We start from the raw sequence: 13,304 nt of genomic DNA on the forward strand, positions 1-13,304 counted from the left end.
TGTATACTAAGCATCCATAAAAACCTTTCATTTATTCTGTTTCAATTAATTTTCTAGTTCCTGTAACCTTCTAGTGAATCTGAACCTATATATCAAAGTTACCTGATGTAGAATTACTTCAATATTGGAAAATGAACATGATGTGATAAAAAAAAAAACAACATGTAATATAGTCTTCTTCATTTATAAATTTAATAATGGCTAAATAATGAATTTGGGACTAACTCTTGGTAAAACTAGCAACTGTAAGCACACACCAAGCATGCAAAATTATTCTGAATAACATTGAAATATCAACAATCAACTATTTTATCAGCTGAGGAGTTGACTGGGAAAATAAATCATAGGTTGCCTGCAAACTTGAAATATGTTGAAAACATGCATCCTTGATCTAGCAATCTGACACCAATATAAAAATATATAACCTTTAAGCTTCCCACTTGTGTTTCCAAGTGTAAACGTTCCTTCCTTTCTAAATCTTTTTTTTTCTAATAAGCAACAAAAAATCTGAAATATCTACTTCTACACTAATCTTTTCTACAAATTTACTAAAGACACAATCTATATAAGGTTATACTTTTTTTACATAACTTTGTCCAAGAGAAAAAAATATTTAACTACCGGGAATGCAAGTGTTTTCAAATCATAACAGATTATTGTTTTTAAATTTTTTATCTTAAAAAAGTAGCAGGAAATTAATTGATTTCAAAGAATCTTTGTATTTGTGATCATCTTTTGCTTCAATAAATTGTATACATATTTTTTATGAGCTTTCTCTGCCTAGAACATAATTTTTCAAATTATAAAATTCAAAAAAACAAAGTAATCGATTGTAATTCTAAATTAGTATATTTCTTTTTTAAATGTATGCAAAATATTTGAAAGTTAAGTTAAACAAGAATGTGTCCACAGTACACAAGATTCCCCACTCGCACTTTCAATTTTTTATGTTCATTGGACCGTGAAATTGGTATAACAAGAATGTGTCCAAAGTAAATGGATGCCCCACTCGCGTTATCATTTTCCATGTTCAATGGACCGTGAAATTGGGTACTAAGTTTCAAGTTGATTGGACTTCAGCTTCATCAAAAACTACCTTGACCAAAAACTTTTACCTGAAACTCGCACTTTTAATTTCTATGTTCAGTGGACCATGAAAATGGGGTCAAAAGTTTTTTTTTTCAAATAAGAAAGATCATATCATAAGGAACATGTGTACTAAGGTTCAAGTTGATTGGACTTCAGCTTCATCAAAAACTACCTTGACCAAAAACTTTAACCTGAAGCGGGACGAAAGGACGGACGGACGGACGAACAGACGGAAGGATGCACGAACAGACGGAAGGAAGCACAGACCAGAAAACATAATGCCCCTCTACTATCGTAGGTGGGGCATAAAAATCTAATTTGGCATTAAAATTTGAATAATCATATCATAGAGAACATGTGAAATAAGTTTCAAGTTGATTGGACTTCAACTTCATCAAAAACTACCTTTACCATGTGTTTACCATAAACATTAACCTGAAACTTATACTGTCATTTCCTATGTTCATTGGACCGTGAAATTGGGGTAAAAAATCTAATTTGGCATTAAAATTAGAAAGATCATATCATAGGGAACATGTGTACTAAGTTTAAAGTTGATTGGACTTCAACTTCATCTAAAACTACCTCGACCAAAAACTTTAACCTGAAGCGGGACAGACGAACGAACGAAAAGACGGACAGACGAAGGGATGCACAGACCAGAAAACATAATGCCCCTCTACTATCATAGGTGGGGCATAAATATATAATTTGTTCATTTCAATGTAAAATCATGTATGAAAACTATGTTACGAATAGTGTCTTGACGTCCTGACATCTTTTTTATTTGTTCCTTTGTTTTTTAACATGATAGATCCTTCAATTACTCAAAACATGAATATAGCAATATACATTCCCCATTTCCATTCTCAATTTTATTCTATAGAACTAACCTGACTTGCATCTAAATCTGCTTGTAATTTTGTAAGCTGGTCATTCAAACTATCTTTATCTCTCTTTGTATTAGCTACTTCATCTGAAGAGAGAAACAACAGTTATACATTTTGTATTTGTTCATATCGTCCTAAACATCCAATAAGATAATGCATTTGAAAACATTTTTTAACAGAGCACTTTTCATTTTATTCTATCATGTTTAAAATTAATTTTTGGATCAAATCTTAATCTTAATATAAACAACCATCAAAGTGTAACAGAGGTGTTATCTGAAGATACAAAATTCTTGATTTTTTCTGCCAATTTTTCTTTATTTTTTATTTGTTTAGCCCTTTATTCTGCATGTTTTGTCGTCAATGATTCTTTAATTTGTACATCCCATTCAGATCCTAAGTTAAATCTTACTGTTCTAAAGTACTGTACATGCAGATTCATGAAATTTCTGCCTGTATTTTCTATTAGAAATGAGGGTAAAGGATATTTGTGAATTGTTTGTATATTTATTACAATTTCAGGAAATACTGTATACAAATAATGCCATCAAAAGATCTAAATAATTATCAACTTATTATTTCACGATAATTCCCAAAATTATCTTAATTTACAGCACTGTTTTATGTCCATTTAAGTTATTACTTTTACTATATTTCTCATGTTGCAAAATTTTGGAATTTATTTCTAATTAGAAGTATATCTCCTTCATGCAAATATATGATGCCTTGTCTGGCTTTTGCTATACCTTTTGTACTTTTTGTTTAACAGCCCGTCATCTTTCAAATAAGTTTTGGATTTTAAAATATTTTGGCCACAAGCATCACTGCACTCTGCTGAAGAGACATTTATTTAATGAGCATCTGGTGCAGAAAAATTGGTACCACTTAAGTTAATACTTCAGTTTCAAAATAAACCACTGATCATGTCATGCAGTCTAATTAACTATAATTAAAATAATAAATATAAACCTTTTAGACTAGATATTTCTAAATCTTTCTCTTGTTTTAGCTGCATATACTCTTGGTTTTGTTGTGCATCGTGTAATTTATGGTCATCTTTGTCTTTCTTTAAATCATCACGTAACCGTGTAAACTCAGATTGCAGATCTTCATGCTGACTCTATAAATGTAGTGATACACTTAAATTACTTTTGTTTTACAATATGTTATGTCATGTATGTATAAATTTAAAAAATAAATCTATTACATACCAATTTCAGTTTTGGCATAACTCAATTTGATGAAAAAACATCTTATGCAATTTAAAGGAGCTAAAATGCAACTAAAATTTACCAGGTACTTCATAATTTTGAATGTCGGGTTTTATTAAAAAGATAAAAACTGTATTAGCATGTTTATTATTTTAATTAAAAATTATTTTTATTTATTAGTACCATATAACATTTGAGTTTATGAAGCATTAAAATAATGAAGCAACATATTGCTTAAATGTACACATCAAAGAAAACAATATTAAGAGAAAACAGCTTGAACATAATCAATTTCTTTAACATTTTCCTTCTTATAAACGACATAATATGTTTAATAATAAACAGACTGTCAGAATGTGATAATTCTAATAGAAATGTCTACAAATTACCACTATGTAGACAAATTTATCATTTCATAAAATTAAAACAATATATATATACATCATTGTACATTGCTAATGTGAATCTTCTAATTAATTATTGCACTGTAAGATAAGAGTTTCCAAGATGTGAAAAATAATAAAATAAAGTTTTGTACAATCAATGATAGCAAAGGTTGAGATACAGTCAGGGGAGTTACTTGTACAAGTGATTTTTTAAATCACTTATTTGAGTGATTTTTTATTTTTGCTTAGAAACATAGCAATCCGTAAAAAAACTTGAAAATTGAATTTCCCGCAATTTGTAGCTAGTTGTAATCTCGCGAGATTTTTCGTAAACAAAGTGATTTTCCAAAGATATGGTGGGAAACACTGTAAACATTGACAAGATAAAGGAATTTACAAAAATTGCTTGAAAATGACTAAAAATAGCCTCGAAATATTTATAGTTTAGGGATTTTTGCTGATACTGTGAATATTTTTCCTATAAACTTCAACATTTAAACTACATTTTGACGTTGAAAAATATACGTACTCTCGATAGAAATGCCAGTACTTGCGTGGTCTGAAAATTGGACCTTCTGAAGATTGTAAATCACTTCAATGAGTGATATTTTTATTCAGATATAAAAGATCATTCCAGCAAGTGATTTATTGGAATGGAATTAACTTAAAGGGGATTAACTCCTGACGACTTAAAAAGTTTAAACAAAAACGAGAATGTTTGTCAGAATGTCAGAAATTTTTGGCACGATAATATAAATATGAAATTATTGTGTGCCTTCTTTATTTATTATAATTTCACAGTTTCTTCACACTGCAAACAGAAATATTAAATATGTATTTGATAAATTCAGACTTAATAAAGCAGATCTTTATGACCAAACTCCGTAACAACTAACATGCCAAGATAATGTTCTTTTACCAGAGATGATAATTAAACAAATAATTTACATATTTTTCCGTGTATACTGTCCACATTCAACTTTCTATATATACTGGCAACTTGGTTCTGCATGGTTAATACAGGATAAAAACAAATATTCATTTTTATTAAGGGAGATTTGTCATTTGTGTTTTGAATGTCTGAAATGACCATAGGTGGATCCAGGGGTGGGGGTGGAGCCCTGCCCCCTTTTCAAGGGAAAAAAGTTGGTTGATTATATAGGGAATCACTGAAGCATGACTGAAGCGGTCCCCCCTTAGGTCAGTCAGCGGACCCCTTAGGTCAGTCAGCGCCCCCCCCCCCCCCCCCCCCTTATGAAAAATTCTGGATCAAAAACTGATGACTGCTGTGGCGATCTCCAGAGGAAGCTTGTTCCAGTCTTTGGTGTTGTTCACAAAGAAGGACCATTTCCTGCAGTCTTTGGTTGCTGTTTGTACCCTGCGTTCATGCTGTTGTGTATGTCTAGACATTGGCGGATCCAGGGGGTGTGGTGTTTTCAGGGGTTGGACTCCTTTTGGCCGATCAATGCATTTGAATGGGGACATATAGTTGGACCTCCCCCTTTTGTCCTGGGCATGGACCCCCCCCTTTGTTGATAGCCTGTCCCAAGTCAGGAGCCTCTGGCCTCTGTTAGTCTTGTATTATTTTAATTTTAGTTTCTTGTATACTAATGTCAGTTGGTCTACCATAAGTATAATACTATGTAATACTGTGATATTATATATATAATTGGTACTTCAAATGTTTTCTTTATGTTGTATTTGCATAAATTGTCATGTTTAATGTGTTTATATCTTGGAATACGCATTGTATCATATGTGCTTTGTCCAATAAAATATTTGAATTTGAATTTGTATACAATTTGAAAATTAGTATGGCGTTCATTATCACTGAACTAGTATATATTTGTTTAGGGGCCAGTTGAAGGACGCCTCCGGGTGCGGGAATTTCTCGCTACATTGAAGACCTGTTGGTCAGACCTGCTGCTGTTGTTTTTTTCTATGGTCGGGTTGTTGTCTCTTTGGCACATTCCCCATTTCCATTCTCAATTTTACTTTGTTGTTGACAATCTTGTACATCAATGCGAGCCTGCATTTTAGTTTTTATTAATCTAACATCCAGATTTATGCATGTTATATCAAATTATTAAAAATCACTGTGCAGTAAGATCATTTGTACCATCACAGAAATCACTCTGTTCAGTGATTTAAAATCATTTGTACAAGTGATTTTTATTATTTAATGTAAATCACTATGTGCAGTGATTTAAAATCATTTGTACAAGTGATTAACACTATTATTTATCCTGGTCTCATGGGGTTACTTACTATTAAGAATGCATTTTGACATCACAATTTCCATAGCAAAAGCATGCATTGTACGAATTCATAAGTAAGAAAACATATGATCTGACCATAACTATTACTGAAAATCACTGTGTTGTGATTTATATTATTTCATGTAAATCACTCTGTGCAATGATTAAAAATCATTTGTACAAGTGATTTATATTATTTTTATGCCATGATTTGAAATCATTTGTACAAGTGATTTTCATTATTATTTATACTGGTCTCATGCATGGGTTTTTCTAACTATAAAAAATGCATTGTAACGTCAAATTTTTATTGAAAAAGCATGCATAGCTGTACAAAAACATGGGTTTTGACCATAATGAAAGTCACATACTCACGGTGCAGTGATTTAAAACCATTACGAGTACAAGTGATTTTTATTATTTTAAATCCTAGCTTTAAACCTTGCTTTAATAACTTGGGGAGTAAACTGTTTTACCTCTGTCTGTCCATCCATCCGTCAGTCCCTCTGTCCCATGAATAATTTTGTCCCATTTTTGTCAGGAACTACTTGACAAGGATTTCAAAATTTGGTATAAGGGTTTTAGGGTTTATATAAGTCAGCTACTTTTATACCCTGTGATGCGTTTTCCAGATTCATCAATCAACAACTAAAGGTACTTCCTGTCTATCGAACATTTGTATCATTTTACAAATGATAGCCAAGTTTATGACATTATCAATGTATTTGAATGAGGAAATATGGTTTAACTTCTTTTTTTGACATCACATTCACATGCAGTTAATGAGTTTTTCTTTTTTTTTATGGCTATAACAAGTTACAAAATAAGTGAGCAAAAAAATAAAAAAGGAAGCATAGCACCCTCTCTTTTTGTCAATTGATTAAAGGTTTTGCAATTTTTATGTTTTTGCCCTATGAAATATTCTAAAACAAGAATGTGTCCTAAGTACACTGATGCCCCACTCACTCTATCATTTTCCATGTTCAATGGACCGTAAAATTGGTAAAAAATCTAATTTGGCGTTAAAGTTAGAAAGATCAAACAATAAGGAACTGTGTACTAAGTTTCAAGTTGATTGGACTTCAGCTTCATCAAAAACTACCTTGACCAAAAACTTTAACCTGACGGGACAAACAGACGCACACTGACGAACAAACGAACAGACAGATGGACGCACAAAACAGAAAACATAATGCCCCTCTACTATTGTAGGTGTAGTCCGAGATTACTCTGACGTCCAATGGCTGTTTTGCCAGACAAGCTGGGGCCGTGGGACGTCAGAGCTTGTCCCATCTCAAAAAGTGGATATTAGTCCGAGATTACTCTGACGTCCAACGGCTGTTTTGCCAGACAAACTTGGGCCGTGGGACCGCCCCAGCTTGTCTGGCAAAACAGCCGTTGGACGTCAGAGTAATCTTGGACTATTGTAGGTGGGGCATAAAAAATATAGATTTGATTTGATTGATGCTGAACCAGATTACAACAAAAAAGTTATCTGAATTTTAATTTGTAGAAATAGTTTTATTCCGACAAAAAGATTGAAATGATCTAGGCCTGCAAAATTTGACAACTTTTAGGACCTCTGCATTCTGTTTCAACCCTCACAAAGACTAAAATCTGTAACAGAGTTGAATCAATGATTAGTTCTGTTCATTAAATAAAGATTAATATTCTGATACTGGATTTCTAACAGGGGAGGGGTTTCTAATCAGAAATCACTTCTACCTGCAGTGTTCTGTTGAAATCACTCTGAAGGAACAGTCAATAATTGTCACTCAAGTCATCCCCCCGTTTTAACTGACTGAGGCCGGAATCATCCCCCCGTTTTAACTGACTGAGGCCGGAAGTGCCTCATGTGAACTTTTTTCATCACTTCGCGTCTGTCGTCATAAACTATTTCAAAAACTTATCCTCTGAAACTACTGGGCCAACAATTCATTAAAGAACATTTAAATGGTATTTTTAAGCCACTCATTATTAATATATATTGAAAAGCAAAATTAATCATTGAAGAAAGATTTAAGCAAAATTCAAAAAATAACAAGTAGGTGACTCAGGCACTCAAGAGCCTCTTGTTTATTAAGATTCAATTGCTGTAATGCACACATTTTGTTTTAGCCCTCTGAAATTATACAATTTACAAACATTTGATTTGATTGATAAATATAGAGGATATTTTTTTTTAAATTTGAATAAAAAAAAATATATAAAAATTATCTGTTTTTCACCATAGAAGTTAATTGAAAATACTGCTGGTATCAGAAATAAACACCAATTTTAATTCACTCTGTACAGTGATTTTAAATCATTTGCACAAGTGATTAACATTCTAATTGAATGGAAATCACTCTGCGCTGTGATTTAAAATCATTTGCACCAGTGATAATTAATATTATAAAAATATGAAATCATTGTGTGTTTTCTTTTTGTCAAGCCTTCCACTTCTGTCGAAAAAGTGAGACTAAGCGATCCTACATTCCGTCGTCGTCGTCGTCATCAAATATTCACTCTGTGGTTAAAGTTTTTTAAATTTTAATAACTTTTTTAAACTATGCTGGATTTCTACTAAAATTGGACAGAAGCTTGTTTATGATCATAAGATAGTATCCAGAAGTAAATATGTAAAAAAATTAATCCATTTTTCCGTATTTTACTTTTAAATGGACTTAGATTTTCTGCAAGGAAACAACACATTCACTCTGTGGTTAAACTTTTTAAAATTTAACTTTGTTATACTATTTTGGATTTGTACCAAACATGGACAGAAGCTTGTTTATGATCAAAAACTAGTATATAGAAGGAAATTTAGTTTTCTTCCAGTTAACTCTATGTTTAGTCTGCAGTTAAAAGTTTTTAAACATTTATTAGTTTTATAAACTATCCCGGATTTTTACCAAACTTGGACAGAAGCTTCTTACAATCAAAAGATAATATCAACAGGAATATTTTATTGATTTATTTCCTCATTTTTGTTGAGCCTGTGATTAACAGAAAGAGTATAGGCTAGACACTGGGTTCCGCGGAACCCTTACAATTTTTTTTATAATAATTGCACACTGCAAACGGAAATATTAAATATTTATTTGATAAACGGGAAATCCAACAGTCTAATCTATATGAAAAACGAAAAACACTTATGAGCCACATGAACAGACAACAACCACTGAACATCAGATTCCTGACTTACGACAGGTGCATATTTCATATTTGTTGTTTTTAGCTATAGTGATCTAACAATCTAACATCCAGATTTACGCATGTTATTAAAAAATTATTAAAAATTATTAAAAATCACTGCATGTGCAGTAAGATCATTTGTACCATCACAGAAATCATTCTGTGCAGTGATTTATACTATTTAATGTAAATCACTATTTGCAGTGATTTAAAATCATTTGTACAAGTGATTTACATTATTATTTATCCTGGTCTCATGGATTTTCTTACTTATTTAAGAATGCATTTTGGTCGAAATTTCCATTGAAAAAGCATGCATAGTACAAATTCATATGAGGTAAGAAAACATATGATTAATGAAAATCACTGTGTAGTGATTTGAAATCATTTAATTTGTACAAGTGATTTATATCATTAAATGTAAATCACTCTGTGCAGTGATTTGAAATCATTTGTACAATGGATTTACATTATTATTTATGGTAAACCGTGGTCTTATGGGTTTTCTTAACTTTTAACAGGTTGGGAACAACGTCCCAAATGAGGGACTGTCCCTCAGACAAGGGGTCAGTTTACTGTTGTAAAACAGATAAACTTTTTTTTTAACTTAAAAAGGGCCGGAAAAATTTATTATATTTCATAATTTGGAGTCCACTTATTTTTAATAACAAAGAAGATATAAGTCCAGAAAAGTATTACAAAATTCTTGGACATGTTTTGACCATATAATACAAGATAGATTTACAGTTCTTTGGGAAAATTTTCTTCAAATAATATAAATATTAGCTCATTTGCACTAAAAAAAGTGGTTATATAATAAAAAATATATGTTATCACTTGAAATGTACCCCTCATAAAAGGGATAGTCATTACATTGAGGGGTCAATTACCCCTCATTTGAGGGGTTGTTCCCAACCTGATAAAGAATGTATTTTGACCTCACAATTTCGATTAATAATTAAAGCATGCAACTAGTACAAAATTCATATGAGGTAAGAAAACATGATCTGACCATAATGAAAATCACTGTGTAGTGATTTGAAATCATTAGTACAAGTGATTTTTATACGACCGCAAAATTTGAAAAATTTTTCGTCGTATATTGCTATCACGTTGGCGGCGTCGTCGTCGTCCGAATACTTTTAGTTTTCGCACTCTAACTTTAGTAAAAGTGAATGGAAATCTATGAAATTTTAACACAAGGTTTATGACTACAAAAAGAAGGTTGGTATTGATTTTGGGAGTTTTGGTCCCAACATTTTAGGAATTAGGGGCCAAAAAGGGCCCAAATAAGCATTTTCTTGGTTTTCGCACTATAAGTTTAGTTTAAGATAATAGAAATCTATGAAATTTTGACACAAGGTTTATGACCACAAAAGAACGGTTGGGATTGATTTTGGGAGTTTTGGTTTCAACAGTTTAGGAATTAGGGGCCAAAAAAGGGCCCAAATAAGCATTATTCTTGGTTTTCGCACAATAACTTTAGTTTAAGTAAATAGAAATCAATGAAATTTAAACACAATGTTAATGACTACAAAAGGAAGGTTGGTATTGATTTTGGGAGTTTAGGTCCCAACAGTTTAGGAATTAGGGGCCAAAAAGGGACCCAAATAAGCATTTTTCTTGGTTTTCGCACCATAACGTTAGTATAAGTAAATAGAAATCTATGAAATTCAAACACAAGGTTTATGACCATAAAAGGAAGGTTGGTATTGATTTTGGGAGTTTTGGTCCCAACAGAATAAGGGGCCCAAAGGGTCCAAAATTAAACTTTGTTTGATTTCATCCAAATTGAATAATTGGGGTTCTTTGATATGCCGAATCTAACTGTCATGACTGTGTATGTAGATTCTTAACTTTTGGTCCCGTTTTCAAATTGGTCTACATTAAGGCCCAAAGGGTCCAAAATTAAACTTAGTTTGATTTTGACAAAAATGAATCAGTAAGGTTCTTTGATATGCTGAATCTAAAAATGTACTTAGATTCTTGATTATTGGCCCAGTTTTCAAGTTGGTCCAAATCGGGGTCCAAAATTAAACTTTGTTTGATTTCATCAAAAATTGAATAAATGGGGTTCTTTGATATACCAAATCTAACTGTGTATGTAGATTCTTCATTTTTATACGACCGCAAAATTTGAAAAATTTTTCGTCGTATATTGCTATCACGTTGGCGTCGTCGTCGTCATCGTCCGAATACTTTTAGTTTTCGCACTCTAACTTTAGTAAAAGTGAATAGAAATCTATGAAATTTTAACATAAGGTTTATGACCACAAATTAGGAAGGTTGGGATTGATTTTGGGAGTTTTGGTCCAAACATTTTAGGAATTAGGGGCAAAAAAAGGGCCCAAATAAGCATTATTCTTGGTTTTCGCACAATAACTTTAGTTTAAGTAAATAGAAATCTATGAAATTTAAACACAAGGTTTATGACCATAAAAGGAAGGTTGGTATTGATTTTGGGAGTTTTGGTCCCAACAGTTTAGGAATAAAGGGCCCAAAGGGTCCAAATTAAACTTTGTTTGATTTCATCAAAAATTGAATAATTGGGGTTCTTTGGTATGCCGAATCTAACTGTGTATGCAGATTCTTAATTTTTGGTCCCGTTTTCAAATTGGTCTACATTAAGGTCCAAAGGGTCCAAAATTAAACTTAGTTTGATTTTAACAAAAATTGAATCCTGGGGGTTGTTTGATATGCTGAATTTAGAAATGTACTTAGATTTTTAATTATTGGCCTAGTTTTCAAGTTGGTCCAAATGGGGGTCCAAAATTAAACTATGTCATCAAAAATTGAATAAATGGGTTCTTTGATATGCCAAATCTAACTGTGTATGTAGATTCTTAATTTTTGGTCCAGTTTTCAAATGGTCTACATTTAAGGTCCAAAGGGTCCAAAATTAAACTAAGTTTGATTTTAACAAAAATTAAATTCTTGGGCTTATTTGATATGCTTTATCTTAATATGTACTTTGATTTTTGATTATGGGCCCAGTTTTCAAGTTGGTCCAAATCAGGATTCCATATCAAGTATTGTGCAATAGCAAGAAATTTTCAATTGCACAGTATTGCACAATAGCAAGAAATATCTAATTGCACAATATTGTGCAATAGCAATTAATTTTCAATTGGAGTTATCTTTCTTTGTATAGAATAGAAGTTGATAATATATGTTGGAAATTTGCCAGACATGACTATGAGGCCAACTAAAATTAATTAGTAGATTTTCATTCAAATTTTTGAAAAAAATGGGGCGGGTGGGAGGATTTTATTTTTTAAATTTTATTTCATATGAAACCCTTTTGCATGTTTTGTGACGAGTTCTTCATATATGCAAGTGTAATAATCATGATAATAAGCTTATATCATGTATTGTTAAGGCTGTACAGTGACCTATATTTGTTAATGTCTGTGTCATTTTGGTCTTTTGTGGATAGTTGTCTCATTGGCAATCATACCACATCTTCTTTTTTATATACACAAGTATGAGGAATCTTACATAATTTTTCAAATCCTTAAATAAATATATCTAATTACGACTTTAAAAACTTAATAACAAAAACGTGTGAGAAATACTCTCTTCAGTTAGACTACCTACACCAAATGTATTTGGGTTTCTAAACAATGGTTTGTATTCCCATAAAATGAAGCAAATGCATTGGTATGCAACACAATTATTATGAGTACAGAATAAAATGAAAACTCAGAGAGTGTTGAAAATAATAGGGTTGGTACTTTATATGCAAGATGACAATATAATTATCATGTAAAACATGAACTTAATAATAAAAAAAAGTTGTTGTTTAATGACTCTTTTTGGGTGTACTGGGACATTTGCTGTTTGTCAACATAAAAAAACAGCCATGGGTAAAATCAAAGGGCTTGCATAAATAAAATGCATATGTTAGTCGACTTTTTAATTTCAATAAACGGTCATAAATCTGACAAGTTCGTGCTTGTATTTCAATATCTATAATCCAGTCATGTTTTCTGTATCAATGGTTTCCACGAATCTTGCGCTTTGTGTATCATTTACAGTTTAAATTTCCTTAGACAAAGACATTGCATAAATAAAAAAATCCGCAATTTAGCTAATCACAGAAATTTGTGACATACCGCGATTTGCAGTCTTGGAAACAGCGTGTTTCTCTTAAGGTAGATTCATGGTATACCGCCATCTTGGATTGAACAATCACAGTAAAAAATTGGTCTAGTTATTTGCCTAAATCTGCAAATTTTGAGACAGATTTGCAATTTGATGGTTAGACTGTTTAATAATATAAAGAAAACTTGG

General features: G+C 31.7%; 1 protein-coding gene across 12 annotated transcripts in view; it reads right to left on the bottom strand.

The window, feature by feature from the left end:
• Positions 1-13,304, bottom strand: part of LOC139502070 (Golgi integral membrane protein 4-like) — a 46,490-nt gene that overhangs the window by 22,536 nt on the left and 10,650 nt on the right. For 6 of the 12 annotated variants that reach the window (XM_071291407.1, XM_071291398.1, XM_071291402.1 and 3 more), the window contains exons 4-6: positions 2,949-3,099; positions 1,983-2,065; positions 426-488 (exon numbers count right to left, since the gene is read on the bottom strand). In XM_071291407.1, the coding sequence (XP_071147508.1) occupies positions 426-488; positions 1,983-2,065; positions 2,949-3,099 (297 nt within the window). The remainder of the gene's footprint in view (positions 1-425; positions 489-1,982; positions 2,066-2,948; positions 3,100-13,304) is intronic. The other 6 variants (XM_071291409.1, XM_071291408.1, XM_071291406.1 and 3 more) reach the window with 1 other exon arrangement.

The sequence above is a fragment of the Mytilus edulis genome, chromosome 13 (assembly GCF_963676685.1).
Source record: "Mytilus edulis chromosome 13, xbMytEdul2.2, whole genome shotgun sequence".
Classification (NCBI taxonomy): domain Eukaryota; kingdom Metazoa; phylum Mollusca; class Bivalvia; order Mytilida; family Mytilidae; genus Mytilus; species Mytilus edulis.